General features: G+C 49.4%; 1 protein-coding gene across 8 annotated transcripts; it reads left to right on the forward strand.

The window, feature by feature from the left end:
* The first annotated feature begins 4,823 nt into the window (after nucleotides 1-4,823).
* Nucleotides 4,824-18,531, forward strand: Abcd4 (ATP binding cassette subfamily D member 4). Of its 8 annotated transcripts, XM_057782770.1 has the most exons (20): nucleotides 4,825-4,950; nucleotides 5,057-5,139; nucleotides 6,855-6,973; nucleotides 7,096-7,223; nucleotides 8,285-8,424; nucleotides 9,395-9,511; nucleotides 9,783-9,908; nucleotides 10,462-10,512; nucleotides 12,353-12,447; nucleotides 12,705-12,826; nucleotides 12,905-12,996; nucleotides 13,134-13,223; nucleotides 14,870-15,078; nucleotides 15,208-15,299; nucleotides 15,752-15,788; nucleotides 16,100-16,149; nucleotides 16,840-16,892; nucleotides 17,180-17,256; nucleotides 17,791-17,906; nucleotides 18,062-18,531. In XM_057782770.1, the coding sequence occupies exons 3-20, from the start codon at nucleotides 6,940-6,942 to the stop codon at nucleotides 18,128-18,130; spliced, it is 1,698 nt and encodes a 565-aa protein (XP_057638753.1). In that variant the 5' UTR covers nucleotides 4,825-4,950; nucleotides 5,057-5,139; nucleotides 6,855-6,939; the 3' UTR covers nucleotides 18,131-18,531. The 8 variants fall into 8 exon arrangements, 6 of the variants coding, with proteins under 6 accessions (XP_057638752.1, XP_057638753.1, XP_057638751.1 ...); XM_057782769.1 differs by having other exon boundaries at nucleotides 4,824-5,135; XM_057782768.1 differs by lacking the exon at nucleotides 5,057-5,139.
* Nucleotides 18,532-19,773: the final 1,242 nt, after the last annotated feature.

A 19,773-nucleotide genomic window follows, 5' to 3' on the forward strand; every position in this document is an offset into this window, starting at 1 on the left:
AAGACTCGCTTGTTTGCTGTCCCCTCTTCTTTTTTTTTTTTTTAAAGATTTATTTATTTATTATATGTACAACATTCCTTCCATGTATGCTTGTATGCCAGAAGAGGGCACCAGGGGGCTGTAGAGATGGCTCAGCGGTTAAGAACACTGACTGCTCTTCCCGAGGATCCGGGTTCAATTCCCAGCACCCACATGGCAGTTCACAACTGTCTGAAAATCCAGTTCCAGCGATCTGACACCCTTATACCTATGCACATAAAATAAAGTTAAATAAACCATAGAAGATTGAAAAAAAAAAAAAGAGGGCACCAGATCTCATTATAGATGGCTGTGAGCCACCATGTGGTTGTTGGGAATTGAATTCAGGACCTCTGGAAGAGCTCTTAACCTCTGAGCCATCTCTCCAGCCCCCTGGGCCCTCTTCTCTACACAGCAAATGCTCCATGGCACACACTCTATGGCACACACTCCACAGCAAATGCTCCACGGCACATGCTCCACAGAACATGGTTCACAGCATACCCTCACAGCACACCCTTCATGACACACACTCCACGGCACACCCTTCACGGCACATGCTCCACGGCACATGGTTCACAGCACATGCTCTATGGCGCATGCTCCACAGCACATGGTTCACAGCACACGCTCCACAGCATATACTCTGTCAGCACACACAACACTCAGGAATTTGTACTTTTCCCCCGACTATACTAGAAAAAGACTCTATGACCTCACACATGCTAGACCAGCTCTCTACCACTGTGCTTCAACCCCAGCACCCACCCTCCTGTTTTCTTTCTTTCTTTTTTTTTTAAACACAGGGTTTTATATAATGCTCAGACTGACCTCAAACTCAGTAAGAGGCTAAAGCTTGCCTTGAACTCTTTCTGCCTTTACTTCTCAAATGCTAGGTATTAGAAATGTGTATACCATATCCAGTAGAATTTTTGCCTGCTCAGCCTCCCAGATACTGAAATTACAGGCACTCACCACCATGCCTGGCTATTGCACTCTCAGTATTAATCATTTCCAGCTTGTTATATTGTCTCACACAGTTGTCCCTTGGTATCTGTCAGGGATTGCTTCCAGGGTCCTCTTTTCCCCAGAACACCAACTGTGCATGTAATATTTGTGTAAACTCAAGTCCCTTCTACTGTGTGTTGGTTTTGTTTGTTTGTATTGAGACAGAATCTCACTATTATGCAGTCCTGGTTGTCTGGAACTCACTAAGCAGACCATTCTGGCCTCAAACTCACAGAAATCCTCTTGCCTCTGCCTCTCAAAAGGCATGCACCATCACACCTGGCTTTCAGCTGAATCTTGAAAGACCAGTTCTTACATTTTCCTATCAATGGGGGAAATAAATGGTAACAGACATAAATATTAGCCAGGAGTTAAAGTTTGGAGTAAGAAATAGTCCAGGTGAAAACGGAAGTAACAGTGTGATGGGCTCCAAGGCCCATCTTGGTTATATCCTCAGCCCCTCCCTCACCTAAGAAGCCAATGATTGAGGTTCTGGAACTGGTTCCTCCATGTGAAATGGGGGTAACCAAATAACCAGTTTTACAGATTAAAGTCAATGTTTCCAATAAAATGCCCAACACCTTGTAGGCGGTGGTGGCACATGCCATTAATCCACTCAGGAGGTGGATCTGTTAGAGGTCAGCCTGGCTTATAAAGTGAGTTCCAGGACAGCCAAGGCTACATAAAGAGACCCTGTCTCAAAGAGGAAAAAGGAAAGAAATAAGAAAGAAAGAAAAAAAGCCCAACATAGCTCCCATGGCTTAGTAAGTGATCAGAGGAGAGTGACAACCACTCATTTCCATCCAGAATCTCTTTGTGCATGTGTAATATCTCACTCTATATTCTCCACTTAGCTACTGGCACTTTATCTGTCCCTTTTTTATGGCACAATTCTTAACTGTCTGTACCCTCGTTCAGCCTCTATGGACACTGATAAGCTCCTCAAGGCAATGTCAGTGGGCGGTTCAGTCTTCATCTGGAGCTTTCCAACAGGATTTTACAGCTGGTTGGCCTTGCTCCCCACCCCCCCTTCTCTCTGTGGTACTGGAATTGGATCTAAGGCCTCACACATGCTTCTTTGGAGCAGACTTACCTGAGGTCATGGACTTCTTGAAGTAACATAGATTTTTAATCCCAGCACTTGGGAGGCAGGGGGATCTCTGTGAGTTCGAGACCAGTCTGGTCTACAGATCGAGTTCCAAAACAGCCAGGGCTACACAGAGAAACCCTATCTTCAAAAACGAAACAAAACAAAATGTCACAGGGACTAAAAACAATCTCAGTGTGTGGACCATGGAGCATGGACCGTGGACCATGGAGCATGGACCGTGGACCATGGAGCATGGACCGTGCACCATGGAGCATGGACCGTGCACCATGGAGCATGGACCGTGCACCATGGAGCATGGACCATGCACCCGACCTTTGACAGCTGGCTGTTTTTCCTAGCAAGATCTTATCTGTATATCATTTCATTTATTTATTGTTTGTATGGGCTTAAGGACAAATGCATTATGAAAGTAGAGAAAAAATTATTAAAGAGTCATCATTCAAAATATGTGTACTACGTGTATGGAACTGCCTGCAGAGGCTGGAAGAGGGCATCAGGTTCCCTAGAACTGAAGTTACATGAAGTTGGGAGCCCCCTGACATGAGTGCTGGGAACCAAACCTGGGTCCTCAGCAAGAGTAGCAAGTGCTCACAACCACTGAGCCATTGCTCCAGCCCCTGAGAATAGTTTTTTTTTTTTTTTTAAATTTATGTGTGCTGGCAGGTGAGCCTATCTACAGCGGTTGGAATGTTAGGAATTTCCTTTGGATAGTCTGCTCCTGGGCGGTGCCAGCTTATGGCTTTTCCTGGAACGCGGTGCTGCCTGCTATGGCAGCTGTGCAGCCTGGGCCCCACCTGTGGACAGGCTACACTGCGCCTGCCAGCACACACCCATCGCTTTTCACCAGGACATCCCTAGACAAATGTCAGCCAATCAGGAGCCCTGAACCTTAGAAATCCCTTACTTTTGCTACTATAAAAACCCAACTCCACTGATTGGGGCTCTCTGATTGATCACTCCGATATGTAGGATACACGAAGTCCAAGTTTGCAAACTTGTGTAAGAATAAAGTTCTTTGCTTTTATATACAGTGCTCGGTCTCCTAATGTGTTTTGGGGGGACTCCATGATCTGGGCATAACAACCGTAAGGATTGAGGAACAGTAAGGAGACACATCTAGATTCAAATTTGGGGCTCTGGGAGATGATTTTATTGTTTTCTTGAATCTCTCTTTGTGCACGTTAGACAGTCAGTTGATAGTGAATTCCATCCATTCATCTTTTAGCACTACATCAGCCAGGCAGTGGTGGCACCCCCACCCCCAACACTCAGGAGGCAGAGGCAGGCGGATCTCTTAGTTAGAGGCCAGCCTGGACAGTTCGAGTTCCAGGACAACCAGGGCTGTACAGAGAAACCCTGTTTTGAAAAAAAAAAAAACCCGAAAAAACAACAACAAAACCCAAACCATTCAAACAAACAAACAAACAAACAAACAAAACCCCACTAATTCTTAGCATTATTGAAAACAGCAATGAATAAGTCAGAATCTCCTTCCCAATTTTTTTCTTGAGGCAGGTCTACTGCAGTCCAGGCTGGTCATGAACTCTACACTTTCTGTGTAACTGAGGCATATCTTGAATTCCTGATCTTCCTGATTATACCGCCTCGTTCTAGAATTACAGGCTTGCACAGCCATATTTGGCTGGAAAACCGACTTATATGTTTATTTTTGAGTGCTGGAGACTGAACCGAGGGCCTTATGTATTCCAGGCAAGCCCTTTACCACTGTGCTACATCTTCCTGACTTAAAAGTTCACTTTCTGGCCAGGCAGTGGTGGCGCACGCCTTTAATCCCAGCACTTTTGGCGGGGGGTGGGGGGGTGGGGGGGTGGGGGGTGGGGGAGTGGGGGGTGGGGGAGGCGAGGGCAGAGGCAGATGAATCTCTGAGAGTTCGAGGCCGGTCTGGTCTACAAAGTGATTTCCAGAACAGCTAGGGCTACACAGAGAAACCCTGTCTCGACCCTTGCTCCACCTCTCCCACCAAAAAAACAAAAAACAAACAAACAAAAAAAAAAGTTCACTTTCGGGAACGTCCTAGAGAGAAGGCTCAGCGGTTGTAAGCACTGCCTGCTCTTTCAGAGGCTCAGGATCTGTAACTTGAATACAGACACACTCCGATGCCCTCTTCTGGCCTCTGCAAGCACCAGGCACGCACGTGGTACTCAGACATATATGCATATACATCCATATACATAAAATAATATATATATATATTTTAAAAAAACCACGTGTAAATCGTTCTGGGACTAACGAGATCACCCGGCGAAGGCTCTTGCCACCAGTCCTGACAACTTGAGTTTGCTCCTAGGAACCCTCAGGATGGAAGGAGAAAACTGACTCTTTGTAGTTGTCCTGACTTCCACACTTGAGCCATGGCTCGTGTGAGCACACACAAACGCACACACACATATAAATGTGTGTGTATATATACATACACATATTCACATATATATTTCTTTTAAGATCACGCTGACTTCTCTGGGAGATGTTTACATTCCTAATTACCTGTTGTCAAAAGAAACCTCCCAGACCCAGAGGGGACGCTCTAGCCGCCGGGCCAGCTCCATAAATTCTGGCTATTCTCTTGCTTTTTCCGGAAAGCCTGCGCTTCCGGGAGCGGCCGCGGCACCCGAGCCGTCCTCTCTATCCCCCGCGTCTCTGTGGTCGCTGGCGCCCGTCCCCCTTTCCTCCCGGGGCGGGGCCCCGAGCTCTGCGGACTCTGCCCGGGGTGGGCAGGGGGCTGGCTCGGCTGGCTCATCGGTCGCATCCCGGGTGATGGCGGTCCCAGGGCCCGCAGCCCGAGCTGGCGCCAGGTGAGCAGGGCTAGTGAGGACAGCCGGTAGACGAGGACGCCCTGTCTGGGCAGTGGGGAAGGTGTTGCTGTCCCGGTCGGGTCCTTTCTCGCAACTCTCCTTTCAGTTCTCCGCGCTCTTTGGAACCCCGGCTTCACAGAGTGGTGCTGACTCTGCTTCATTCTTGGAACTGAGGACACTCTTCTGTTGGTAGATTTCTCCCTTGATTCGCATTCTCAATCCCAGTCCGCTCCTCGGACCCCCCACCCCCACCCTGTGTATTAATTTTTTCAGACACCTTCACTTAAATTGTCATGTTATCTTAAAAAAAAAGTAGATAGATTTTGAGTTCATGTAAACAATATGTTGTGATTTTTTTTGTGGTGTGCTTTTGGTTTTTGTTTGTTTGTTTGTTTTGTTTTTCAAGACAGGGTTTCTCTGTGTAGCACTAGCTGTCCTGGAACTCGATCTTTAGACCAGGCTGGCCCCTAACTCACATAGATCCTCCTGCCTCTGCCTCCCGAATGCTGTGATTAAAGGCATGCTCCACTACCGTCCAGTTTATATGTTGTGATTTTTAAAACAGAAAAAGAAAGAAAAGAAAGAAAGAAAGGAAGAAAGGAAGAAAGAAAGAAAATATCAAAAACTTAAAACCAAGCTTTGGGTTTTGAGGTCATCCATGCTATATGAGTTTTCACTCCTGAATGTGGCCTGGTATCACCCTTATTACTTAAACTATTCCTCTCATTTCCCTAGCATTGGGCACCTAGATTCCAATACCAAGCACCGTGAACTATTCTGTGATGGGTATTTCTGCAGTTATCTCTTGGTAGATGTTGCTGATTTTGATCTGGGCTCTCCACTCCGGAGATAAGATACTGAGCTGTACTTAGTTCTACAAGGTTTCTCTTTGGAGTGGTCACAACTAGTTTATCCTTTCTGACAGCAGTATTTAAAGGTTCTGGTTCCCTTTATTTCCATCCCCAGTATTTGGTATTGTTTAGGTTCCCCCTGCCAATATGTATCAATTTGATGTGTGTAAGATAGTGTTCTATTGTGCTAACTTTATTTTTATTTTGTGTGTGTGTGTGTGTGCCATGACACATGTATGGAGTCAGGGAACAACTTTAAGGAGTTGGTTCTTTCCACACTGGGACCTGGGGATGGAATTCAGGTCTTTTTTTTTTTTTTAAAAGATTTATTTATTTATTATGTATACAACATTCTGCCTCGATGTATGTCTGCACGCCAAAGGAGGGCTCCAGATCCCAGTACAGATGGTTGTGAGCCACCATGTGGTTGCTGGGAATTGAACTCAGGACCTTTGGAAGAGCAGCCAGTGCTCTTAACCTCTGAGCCATCTCTCCAGCCCTGGAATTCAGGTCTTGACAAACTTTACCAGCTGTGGCATCTTGTCAACCACACTGTGCTGACTTAATACACGTACTAGGCATGTAGAGTGCCTCTTTCACAGACTGTTTATCTCCTTTCCCCACTTTCCTAGGAAATAGCTGACTTGCAGAAATTCCTTGCATGCTCCAGATTGTCATTCCTTACTAATTTCGTTCTGTAAATGCCTTTTCTCGTTTAATCAAAATCTGTGGTACTGTGTTGAATAAAAATACTTCAGTGTAATTAAGCCTATATAGTTTGTAGGTTTGGGGTCTTTTCTGAGAAATGTCTTCCCACTGTATCATTATTAAGGTATTGCCACTAAAATACTAAAATACTTTTTTTTTTTCTATTTGCTTCTGTTAGGTTAGTAGTGCCACTTTTTGCTTTGATGTCCTCTAGCCCTACCATCTTCAGCATCCGTACCCATTCTCTGTGCAAAGCCTGGACCCTCTGTAAAGAATGAGGCTAAGCTAGGTACCTCCCATAAGGTTCTGTCCTCTGAGCCTTCTCTCCATGTCTGACATCTGCAGGCCCAGGATAGATCTGCAACTTGTCCAGCGGTTCCTGAGGATACAGAAGGTTTTCTTTCCTTCTTGGTCATCACAGAATGTCTTAATGTTCATGACGCTCTTGTGTGTGACCCTCCTGGGTGAGTGAGTGGGCTGTGGGGGATGGGACAGAGCCTGGGTTTAGGAGTCCTTTCCTTGTCTCTGGCAGGAGGAAGTGTCTTTCCTTCCCCCTTTGATTTCTGGCTCCTCTCCCTCCCCACAGAGCAATTGGTGATCTACCAAGTTGGCTTGATCCCCAGTCAGTATTATGGGGTCCTGGGAAACAAAGACCTGGATGGATTTAAGGCCCTGACCTTCCTGGCCGTGGCGCTCATTGTTCTCAACTCCAGCGTAAGGACTCCCCTTGGCCCTGTGGTCCCCTTCTCCTGTCTAGGGAAATGCTTGGTGGCACCTAATGTTCAGGAAGCAGGAACCAAGCTCAGGGTGTCTTTCTGCCGCTTTCTGGGAAGTGACAGTTTCCCTGAAGGACAGAACCTGAGGCAGGGCCTTGATCTTGCTATTGGCCTACTTGGGGTGGACTTTCTGGTTTAACACTCAGGAGAAATAGTGTGTCCCTTCCCATCTCAGAACTCTCGTTTCAGGGAACTCAGCACACTTTAAAACCCGCATCTGCAGCCAGGGAGCTGCTGCTTCTCTGGCAGCTGAGGCTGTGGCTCAGCCCAGTGGTGTCACACCCCCAGCCTTCTCTGCTTCTTTCTTGTCCTTCCACCCTACTTGTTTATCAAGATACCTTTATTGGCACTTCTTTCACATCTTCCTCAACTTCCTTTTGTTTTCTCCGTCAAATTCAACCCAGTACCCATGTGTGCTTGCTCTCTCAGTTGACAGCTGCTGCCACACTCCTTACTGGCTTGTGAACGCCTTGTCATTTCCCTAGGGCTCAGCGTGAGGCTCTTCAGGAAGGGCAGGTGATGGAGCAAGGCTCTCCAAGACCCAGCCTCCATCAGGCTGGACTAGCAGCAGTTTCTGGGGCTGCCCTTTCTTGTCCTTAGGTGACCACTTGGGTGTGCTTTCAGCCAGTAAGACCTCAGATATGTGGAGGCCTCTTCCATACTTGGAGGCAGAGGAGTAGATCGTACATGGAGCAGACATGTGGCTCCCTGGTCTTCAGCTGCAGCTCTGCTCTCGATTGAGACTACACTGCAGAAAGGGGCTTATGGGGCTTGCCTGTTGGGATTTGTTGAAGGAGTAGGCACGTGAGCGAATGGGGAAGGGAAATCTCGTGATTTGAAACCTTAGAAGGGAACTAACTATCCCTGAAGTGAGCCGAGTGGCTTCTGCCTCATCAGCAGAAGCTCCTGCCAGCTCTGAGCTTTGAACCTAGAATCGCAGGAAGCCATCTTTTCCTCCTCTCCCTTCCCCCTTCCCCCCCACCCCCACCCTGTGCACAGCTGAAGAGCTTTGACCAGTTCACCTGCAACCTGCTGTATGTGAATTGGAGGAAGGACCTCACCGAGCATCTGCACAACCTGTACTTCCGGGCCCGAGTGTACTACACCCTCAACGTGCTGCGGGATGACATCGATAATCCGTAGGCATCCCTCTCCATCCTTGCTGCCCCCGAAGGCTCTGTGCGGCCAGCTTAGTCCTGCAGACTCCTGGCCACGCTCGTCTGCAGGAGGCCAGTGCTGCTGCCCAGAGCTGTGTAGGGAGGATGTTCTGTAGAGAGATGCTGGGGCTGAGAATGGGGAGCTAAAAGGAAGCAATTAGGAGCAGTTCCTTTTAGCCCATTTCAAATAATTGAGTTGAAATGAAGTAAATGAAGGAGGCATCCTTGCTAGGCAACTCTTGGATGTGCAGCGGGGCAGGAGAGCAGAAGGAAAAGAAAATTGCTATTGCTGCCTGGGTTTTAGATCCCTCTTCTGTCACCGCCCTGCCTCTAGCGCTTATGTTCAGTAAGTCTTCGTCTTCCTGTAATGACGACGACGATAGTCCTGTCTCAGAGGATGTGGTCAGGTGGGGCCAGTGTCGTACCTGACGTCAAGTGTGGCAGCGTAAGCTGAAATTTTAGAGGTGAGGGATTGCAGAAGGGCTCGTGGGAATAGGGGTCAGGGTGGCCCTGGTGGTGAGATGGGACCTGTGGGATCTCCCCTTCACTCACCAGCCATAGCCCGTGCTGCCCGCCTGGGGTGACCTTTCCTCAGCTCAGGCTGAGCTTCCCAGGGAAGGTCCTGAGAAGATGAGCTCTTCATGGTGACTCAGCCCTGGTGAAGCTGTCACAGCCAGAGCCTGACCTGGAGTCGCCCCCGTCTGTAGAGATAAGGGAGGACTGAGATTAAGGAGAGCGTGTTCTTTACCATGCAAAAAAGAAAGCTCTATCCTCAGATTTCCGTGCGTCTTCTGATGGTTTGGTTTTGTTTTTCTCCTCTGTATGGTAAATCGAGACAGTAGTCTAGAATCCTGGTGAGGGTCTAAGGACTGTGTGTCTGGGTCAGTCAGGGTTGGAAGTGGAGGTCCCCAGCTCGCTGGGCTCAGCTCCTCTTCTGTGTTGGCGGCTGTAGGGACCAGCGCATCAGCCAGGACGTGGAGCGGTTCTGCAGGCAGCTCAGCAGTATGACCAGCCGGCTGATCGTCTCCCCCTTCACCCTGGCCTACTACACGTACCAGTGCTTCCAAAGGTGCAGCCTCTCCCTCCAGGGGCCCTCCCCAGCCTGAGCCTCCCACACCCAGGGCAGGGCAGGGTCCAAGAGAGGCTCTTCTTTCCCACCCGCACCCCAGAGAGGCTCCCCACCCCTCTTCGGTCACGTGGTATTTAGCCAGGTATCAGGTGTCACACGGATGCAGAGCTCCAACAGGGGCTACCTGAGAGGGACAAGGCAGGAAGGGGGTTCACCAAGCTAAGTGTGTGGCATCCCACAACCCCTCTCACCCTCTGTTTCTGTCTTCCAGCACAGGCTGGCTCGGGCCTGTGTGCATTTTTGGATATTTCATCCTGGGAACCATGGTGAACAAGACTTTGATGGGGCCCATTGTGACAAAGCTGGTGCAGCAGGAGAAGCTGGAGGGGGATTTTAGGTGTGTCTTCTTGGGTAAGAGTAAGGGACAAGGTAACTGCTGTTCCAGCTACTAGCCATGTGTAATCTCCTGGAGGAAATGGGTGTGATATGCATCTTGAGATTTCCGTTCTGTCATCTCTGAAGTGAATGATGTACTTGTCTATTGAGAGAACTGTGAGAATTAGGGACATCGTGCATGTGACACAGTGAGAAAGGTGTGGCTTGGCCAGCAACAGCATCTTCTGGGGGCCTTTTCACAAGCTCATGGTCCAGCTGCCCAGTCTGTTGGGCCAGCAACATCCTGCCCCTGCTTCTTGCCTTGGTTAAGCTAGGCATAGGGAAGGAGGTCCCGTAGACAAGAATACACCCGACTCATTCCAGCAAGCTGAAGTCAGCACTGTTTGTACAGTTCCTGCTGCCCCACCCAAGCCCTGGGGGTTTCACCCTTGTGGCAGCCCAGGGAAAGGCAGCCACAGTCCACAGAGAGCTGCTGGACCCTACGTTGTATGGGCGTGGACTTGCTCTCCATCCAGGGCTCCCAGCACCAGCACCTTTGCCTTCTATTTACCTAGGTTCAAGCACATGCAGATTCGAGTGAATGCCGAGCCCGCCGCTTTCTACAGGTGAGTCTAGCAGAGCAAGTTCCCCTTCTCCCCACGTTAGTATTAGGAAGGGAAAGATAAAGACCACAATCCTCCTGGCTTAACTGTGACCATCTCCCCAGCCTTCTCTCTGTCCTCAGGTACAGGGACTGTTTGTGAAGCTGGTGGCTTCGTTAGTCTCAATGGCCTAATATGGGTTCTAAAATGACCAAGGGAAAAAATGAGTGGGTGGCTTCATCCTGATCGAGGCCTTGCCTTTGTCTCTCTTGCTGTCTGTGGAGTGACTTTCTCTGTCTCTGCAGCGTGGGGGTGGGGGTGGGCTCCTCACAGAAGGTCACATCTACACCTCTTGGAGCCAAGGGCCTGGTGTCTTGCTGGGTGTTGTGGAGTTGCTTCCTTCCTGGACCAGGGCAGGTCCTGGTGTCTGGGCTGGTAGCATAGGCTGTATTTAAGAAGCTGAATTATTCCCTGGCTCCCCTGTTCGTGGGAAATCTAATAGATCCTCTGTGCTCAGTCAATCTCTACTGCAGTGGGCAGTCCCCTCCACATGGTACACCAGGAACACAGAATCTGAGATGAGCCAGGAGGGCATGGTGGCACACACCTTCAATCCAGACTCAGGAGACAGAAGCAGGCAGATCTCCGTGAGTTGAAGGCCAGCCAGGGCTACATAGTGAGACTCTGTCTAAAAGAAAAAAATAAATAAAGGACCTGAGCTGGATTCTGGAGGTGGGATGAGTCCAGTGATGCCCATGTTCTGGATTCAGCAGCTTCTGCTGTGAGATTCCCAACAGGTTAGCTCTTACAGCGGCAGACTGCTTCTCCTGCTGACTCTGCCAACTTAAAATACCCCCTTCTTCTCCCCAGTTTTTCTTGTGGAGAATTTCTGCCAAGGCTTGAAGCCTTTTAAGTTACCTCCCCTGGGGAGCTGTCCAAGACTCCCTTAGTGGACACACCTGTTTGTTGCCATAGTGCTGAGGACACATTTGACACTCTGTATTCCTAGAGGCAAGGCCACCTGCCGTCTACTGTGAGTTTCTTTTCTTTTTTTGAGATAGGGTTTCTCAGGGCAGCCCTGGCTGCCCTGGAACTTGCTCTTTAGATCAGGCTGGCCTCGAACTCCCAAAGATCTGCCTACCTCTGCTTCCCAAGTGCTGGGATGAAAGGCGTGCACCACCACCACCGGCTCTACTGCAAGTTTCTTAAAGACAGGAACTGTTGATCTACTTCATTGCATGGATGTCTGGTGCAAAGTGACTGCTCCGTTTCATTTGCTTAATAGTAGTAGCTCTTGAGGTTGGGGGTGTAGCTCTTGAGGTTGGGGGTGTAGCTCTTGAGGTTGGGGGTGTAGCTCAGTGGTAGGCCACTGTCCTGAGTTCTAGCCCCAGCACTATAATAGTAATAATAATAATAATAATTAATTATAGTAATAACAGCAGCAATAATAACAACTCTTATTTACTCGGGGTCCCTCATGTGCTTGGTACTTTATATTCAGAAAAGCTGGGGCTAGAGATGTAGTTCAGCTGGCAGAATGCATGCCTGGCATACCTGAGTCCCTGGGTTCAATCCCCAGCACCACATAAACCAGGTGTGGTAGCACATTCCTCAAGTCTTACCATTTAGGAGGTGGAGGCAGACAGTAATTCAAGATCATTCTGGCTACATAGCAAGTAAGAGCTGGCCTGGATGTATGAGACTGTGTCTCAAAAAAGAAAGCTGTGGATGTTCACGGAAGAGAGTGTCTCAGGCTAGGATCAAGCATGGGCTTGGTCTCTAAAGGAGGCTGTGGTGGGGGTGAAGGTGCCCCAGCCTTGCTGCACTCCTGCAGGTCCTGAGACATCTCATTCTTTTCCATCAGAGCTGGGCTCGTAGAACACATGAGAACGGACCGCAGGCTGCAGAGACTCCTTCAAACCCAGAGAGAGCTGATGTCCAGGGAGCTCTGGCTGTACAGTAGGCAGAGGGGCCCTGGGAAGTGGGACCAAAGGATGGTGGTGGTCCGATTAACACTTCATCCACACACCACCCTACTGTCTGCCTGCCCTGGTTAGGGATTCATTTGCTGAAAGGATTAGCCAGGGGAGCCATTGCCTTTGCTGTGGGTATCCTAGGGGAGTGTGGCCTTGCTTGGCTTCCTGTTCCACATCCTAAGGGTTCCCCTGCAGAACACATGGGTGTCTCCTGGGTCTCACGAAATCTGTTTCCTACAGTTGGTATCAACACCTTTGATTATCTGGGCAGCATTCTGAGCTACGTTGTTATCGCGATCCCCATTTTCAGTGGGATCTATGGAGACCTGAGCCCCACAGAGCTCAGCACCCTGGTCAGCAAGGTGAGGTAGCTCCTGATAAACCCTTACCCTGTGGCCCAGTGCCCGGGGCCTGCACTCACTGCTCTCTGTCCTGACCAGAATGCCTTTGTGTGTATCTACCTCATCAACTGCTTCACCCAGCTCATTGACCTGTCCACCACATTCTCAGACGTCGCTGGTTATACGCACAGGTGAGCAGGGTGTACCACTAGAAAACACTGAGCAGGAAAGGACAGAATCCCACTGTGTGTTAGTGGGCTGGAGACAGGAAGGCATTTCCCCTTCACCGGGCGTCGAGATCCCACCTTAGTTCTTCCTTCTTGCCCAGGATTGGAGAGCTTCAGGAGGCCCTGCTGGACATGTCCCGAAAATCCCAAGACTGTGAGAGCCTGAGCGAGAGTGAGTGGGATTTGAGCAAGTGAGTACCGAGCTGTAGTGCGGGTGGAAAAACACGATTATCACCAGCTCACGTGAACTTGGAGCCCCCTCCCAGCCAGGCAGTAGAGATAAGGAGTGGGTGGAAGCAATCTTCATGCTGTACCAAGTGCATTATAAGTGTGCAAGTGTGCACTGTTGGCTGACACCTTCGTCGTATAGATTTACATTAGTCTCCAGCAAATGTGCACACCTTCTGCCTGGCACCATAACAAAACAAAAAGCCAGGCGCGGTGGCGTAGACTTTTAATCCCTGTACTTAGGAGGCTGAGGCAGAAGGATTGTTTAAGACCACCCTGAACTGCATGGTGAGACCCTTGTTAAATAAAATAAATATTATATTTTATGAATGAATCAATAAAAATATAGAAAATAAGTGAATAACAAAAGAGGGGTTGGGGAGATGGCTCAGTGGGTAAAGTGCTTGAGGATTTAGGTTCAAGTCTCTAGCGATCGCACAGAAGCCAGTGTGTGTCTTTAATACTACTGCAGGGTGGTGGCAACAGACAGCTCTCAAGGGTTCAGAATCTGGTCAGCCTTGGCAAACAGTGAGCTCCAGGTTTAGACCTAAGAAGGAACACACATGACATGACTTCTGGTATCACACGAGAATGCACACATGTGCACACACTTGCATGCACCACACAGAAAAAAAATAATCTTTTGTTTTTTAAAAAAAAGAACAAAAGTCTGAATGATGCCGCTGAGCCTGCTACTGCCCCTTTCCCAGGGTGCCCCTTGTTTCCGTGCCTCCCTCAGGCCCAGAGATATCTTTATTCATACATCCCTGGGGTCCCACAGTGTTTCATCTCAAGGGCAAATTACTTAACCGTCCTGAATATCATTTCCTTTATCTCTGTAAAGGATAGTAATGAAATCCTCCTCCTCAGAAGTAAAAATCAGTTGTCATCCTTGAAAAGTGCTTGGACAGTGGCCACCTTTCAAAATGGAAATCTGACTGGGTGTGACACGGGTGTGACCCATGCCTTTAATCCTAGACCACAGGAAGCAGAGGATCTCAGAGTTGGAGGCCAGCCTGATCTACAGAGCCGGTTCAGGGTGGCTTGTGCTATGCAAACAACAGAAAAGACGAACAAACCCCCACTAATACTAGCATGAAGTCGTGTAGTCCTGGACAAGTCACTTAGCCATCTGAGCTGGGTTTTTATCAGCCAAGCAGGGCAACCTTCACCGTTCATGGCTGCCAACACTGATTAAGATGAGTCACGTAGGGCTGGTCACACTGGGTCACAGGTCAGTGCCCCAGCTCCAGCTTCATGCTAATCCGTAGGTTGCCATGACATTCTACCTCAGGCCATCTTAAATGACAGGACCTTTCTCACAGTTCTGCAGACTAGGAATTCAAGGTCTAGGTTTGACTGGGTGAGTTTGGTTTCTCCCGAGTCACCTGGGTTCCCAGATGGTTACTTCTGCGTTGTGGTCACTTGACCTCCCTGCAAGCCCTGTCCCTGGGGTCCACTCTGACAGCCTGTTTTAACCTCACCCCATCTCGTGCTTTACACCCTGAGGTACGAGGATTGAAACGTCAGTGTCTGAGTTTGATGGGACAAAGGTGATGCTTCTAAGCCAAGCACTTGTACTTCTCTCCATCTCCCTTCTCTGTCCCAGGGCCCCAGGGTGGCCAGTCACAGAGCCATCAGACACAGCTTTTCTGCTTGACCGGGTTTCCATCCTTTCCCCCTCCTCTGACAAGCCCCTGATCAAGGACCTGAGCTTGAAGATCTGTGAGGGGCAGAGTCTGCTCATCACAGGCAACACGGGCACCGGCAAGACCTCCCTGCTGCGGGTGCTGGGCGGCCTGTGGGAAAGTATGAAGGGTGAGCCAGCCCTCCCTGCCCCCGATGCAGCCTTGGCCCCGGTGGGCAGCGTGGTGGGAAGCGGGTAAGAGGAAAGGCAGGTACCTACTCTGCGAGGTCTCCCAATGGCGGCTCCTGTGGGCTCTGCAGGCTCAGTGCAGATGCTGACTGACTTTGGGCCCCACGGGGTGCTGTTCCTGCCACAGAAGCCATTCTTCACTGATGGGACACTTCGGGAGCAGGTCAGCAGGGTCAGGGGTCTATTCCTCCAACCTCATTCCATCCACTTACATCCAGGACTTCTAACAGTGTGACTGCCCTAAGGCCCTAGGAGGTTAGGGCCAGTAAAGTGCTCCTGCCTGGGAGTTCCCAGCCTCTGAGAACATACTGTGCAGTATTTATGGATTGAACCCAGTTCAATGGTGTCTAGCCAGTTACCCCGTTTGTTTGTTGGGTATTAGAGTTTGCGCTCAGAAGGTTCCAAGACTCTTGCCTCACAGACATGTCTGAAGGCTACAGCTGCCCCACTGGTTTAGTCTGTGTCTCTCCTACTAGGCCCTCAGGCTGGTGTTACCCCTCTGCTTCAAGGGGGAGGAGTCTGCTTCTGTGGGTGGTTCCTAGGGATGCTAAGGGGTGGGACTGAGTGCAGCTGGCTCTTGTCACCTGTCCTAGTCAGAGCTGTTCTTGTTTTCAGGTGATCTATCCCCTAAAGGAGATCTACCCTGACTCAGGTGAGCTGTCCCGCCTCAGCTTCTGTCTTCTCACCCCAGTTGTCCCTGCTCTGCCTGGGTAGCCCCGCTACCCCTGGGAGACTCTCTAGCCAAGCTATTGGTTATCCTTTATCTGCTCACTATTTTGGGGTCCTCTTGTCCTGTCTTCCTTTCCTGAGGAGAGACACCCACTGGAGAAGGTAAGCAAGTATTCCTTTCACAGGCCGTTCTGCTCTGAGGTTTGTCCCGGGGCGTCTGCCCCTGCCAGGATGTGTGCCCTCCATCCTGCCCACCTGAGGCCCCAGTGTACTGAAGAAGCCCCTGTTTTGCAGGTTCTGCTGATGATGAAAGGATCATGAGGTTCTTGGAGTTGGCAGGCCTGGTGAGTGGGACGGGCGCTGGGGACTCGGGCTCATCTGAGCGTACTGGCCACAGGTAGCTGCTGGCCAGCAGAGCTATTGCCATTTCTGGACCCGAGACTGGGGCAAATGGGGGGAGTTACAAGTTGGCAGTAGGAACGGCAGACAGGGGACAGGCAGTAAGATGCTGTGCTCTTGCTCTCTGTAGAGATATTATTTTCATTTTTGGGGTGTGTTTGTGTGTTTTGGGTTCCAGGGATAGGGCTCAGGTTGCCAGGCAGGCTGGTATGGCAAGCACTCAACCCACTCAGCTATCTCACCTCTGTGGAAAATTTTAAAACAATAACAAAGGGCTGGAGAGATGGCTCAGAGGTTAAGAGCACTGGCTGCTCTTCCAGAGGACCTGAGTTCAATTCCCAGCAACCACATGGTGGCTCACAACCATCTACGGTGAGATCTGGTGCCCTCTTCTGGTGTACAAGCATACATGCAGAGAGAACACTGTATACATAATAAATAAATAAATCTTTTAAAAGAAACAATAACAGAGTTGACGGAGTGTGTCTGCTTCTTGTGTCCGTCCTCCAGCTGGCCTGGAGTACAGGTGACAATGCCCACTGTGGTAAAGCGCTGCTGTGTTGGCATTTGAGGTGGGGATCTGGGACTGCAGAAAACGGGTAGACCTTGTGTGAACTTTGTGTCCTCTATTACAGTCCAGCTTGGTGGCAAGGACTGGAGGTCTGGACCAGCAGGTGGATTGGAACTGGTAAGGATGAGCTATTTCAGGCAGCTCCTCCATGAAGACAGTGGGTCCTAGCAGCCCTGCAAAGGGACAGAATGACTCTTGTCACCAACAGCCAGATGTTGGGCTGGTTCACCCGTTCAGGGTCTGTATCTAGGGTGTGGTTTGGGCCTCACCTGTCAGGTGGCTAAGCAGGAGGCCTCTGTCCTGCAACCAGTGTCTGCAGTGAGCTTGCTTCTCTCAAGACCTGTTCTTGGCAAAAGTCAAGTCGCCACCTCCTGTAAGGGCTCCCTTCTGGTTACTTTGCCTAGGTATGATGTCCTGTCACCAGGGGAGATGCAAAGACTGTCCTTCGCTCGCCTCTTCTACCTGCAGCCAAAGTACGCAGGTGAGGAGCACACCATGGGTGCAGGCGCCAGGTGCTGTGTGTGCTCACAGATGCTCACAGCGTGTGGTCACATGCACCTGTGCGTACCTGTCCATGACGAAGCATCCCTGTGTCCCCTGTCTGTGATGAGCTTGGCCCTTTGGCATAGGCCTGAGAATGTAATTACCCATTATTAAACTTCCTCAGTTAGAGGGGTTGTGATTAGAGCTCTTTGGGTTCTGCCCTAGATGAGTAGGCATCCCCCAAGCTGTGTCTGGCAGGGGCATATATGTGTGGCGGGTATGGATGTCCTGGATTCTACAGTCCCGGGGCACAGTGTTATTTATCTCTAGGCAACTGAGAGAGCTGGGCAGTGCCCACAGGTATGTTCTCTATCCTGGTGTGGCTCTCTTGGACAGTTGTCTCTTTGAGGCAGGGATCCTCTAAGCCAGGGCAGCTGTCTGTCCTCCACACCCCAGGGTGAATACGGGTTGGAGGAGTGACAGAGAGGGCAAGGGCAGGGCTGTGATCCTTTGCCACCACGTGTGCCATCAGTGCTTGATGAAGCCACCAGTGCCCTGACGGAGGAGGTGGAGAGTGAGCTCTATCGCCTTGGCCAGCAACTGGGGATGACATTTATCAGCGTGGGACATCGGCCCAGCCTTGAGAAGGTACCCATGTCTCAGGGAAGGCCCGAGGAAGAGGAAGAACACAGAGGTCAGGCCTGGCCAGGCCAGAGGCTCCTCAAACAAGGCGCTGGGAGGCAGAGGGGTGGGTGACTGCCCTGGCAGCTGTCTTACCTCCTTGGGGCAATGGTCTCTCGCAGTTTCACTCCTGGGTTCTGAAACTCTATGGAGGAGGACGGTGGGAACTGACCAGAATCAAAATGGAGTGAAGCCAGACATGGATGCGCCAGGACAGCCAAGCCCTGGGTAGGCCTGCAGTGCCCAGGGCAGACAGTGGAGACTGGTGAGGCAAGGAGCCTCTGATTCACCTCAGGTTCTGTGTAGGAACCCTAGTAGCCGCAGGCCCTGCCAGGCATGTCCCTGCAGGGAACACTGAGGTCTCACCAGCGCTGCTCCTGTGATTTTTTACGAATGACTTCAGATGATGGTTGCTGAAGAATAAACCGAATGCACTAAAAAGTGCAAGATCAGAATGAGACGGCTGTGGGACTCAAGTACGCTGACTAAATTTCAGTGATAGATTTTTTAAACTCTAATTAACCACTTAAACTTTATAAGTTTTTTTTTTAAAAAAAAGAATAAACAATAAAAACGTGGTTTTTCTCTACCATAGAGTGGTCTCTTTGATTGAGTCTCCAGACTTGTCCTTCACGGTGTGGAGGTATACTCTCCTACCTGCCGGTTGCTTCCACTCAGCCTATGTCCCTCGCCTTCCACCAGAGCCTGGAGAGGACACATGTGGCCGGTGCCTGGACCACTGGCCCTGGGGACCCTCTGTCTTTGTTAATTTTCGTTCGTTTGTTTCATTACTGGGAATTGAACCTGCAACCTATGACTCCTAGGCAAGTGCTTTACCGTGGAGCTACATTCCCAGCTGTCTGTATTATCTAACTCAGAAGAAAATAATCCCCTTTTCCTTATCAGCTAAAATAAGGTTGATGGGTTTTGTCTTATTTTTGTTTCTTCTCCCCCCCCACACACACAAAATCTGTATTACAGAACAAGAAAAAAATTTAAGCCAAATGTGGTGGTGTATACCTGTAATCCAAAAGGATGGTGGCAGAGGCAGGCAGATCATGAGTTTGAGACTTGTCTGGGCTAAATAATAAGACCCCCTACAAGTTAAATAGGCAAACTTCAAAAGCATAAAATAAAGTCATTGAGCCCAAAGTCCCTTTTTTGTTGTTGTTGCCAGATTTTTGTATTCTATTGTAAGAATGTGTGTTTATATACATATGTATTGCCCCAGTGCTAGGAGATAGGACATTTTTAAAAACTTCTAAAAATTTATTAAATTTTTTCATTCAGTATGTTTTGATCTCCTTCCAGATCCTCTCCGTGTTTTTGTTTTTTGAGGCAGGATTTCTCTGTGCAACAGCCTTGGCTGTCTTGGAACTCACTCTGTAGACCAGGCTGGCTTCAACCTCAGATTCTCCAGCCTCTGCCTTCCAAGTGCTGGGATTAAAGGCATGTGCCACCACAGCCCAGCTTTTGCTTTTGTTTTGAGACAGGGTCTCACTATGTAGCCTTGGCTAGGCTGGAATTCACTATTTAGACCAGAATAGTCCAATGTTTAGACCAGTTGTGGACTTGAGTTCAGAGATATGTCTGTCTCCTGAGTGCTGGGATTAAAGGATTATGCCACCATGCCCAACTTGGATGGGACCTTTAAACAAAATTTTAAAATATCTGCTTTTATTTGTGCACCTCTTCAGTCATAGCTTGCCCAGCTTGCCAGTCCCTGCATAAACTTCTGTTTTATAATTTATATTTTATTATAATATATTTTATAAAAATAAACTTCTGTTTCCTGTGGTATTCTCTTAGAGCAGTGTTTCTCAATCACTGCTGC

The sequence above is a fragment of the Chionomys nivalis genome, chromosome 10 (genome assembly GCF_950005125.1).
Source record: "Chionomys nivalis chromosome 10, mChiNiv1.1, whole genome shotgun sequence".
Classification (NCBI taxonomy): domain Eukaryota; kingdom Metazoa; phylum Chordata; class Mammalia; order Rodentia; family Cricetidae; genus Chionomys; species Chionomys nivalis.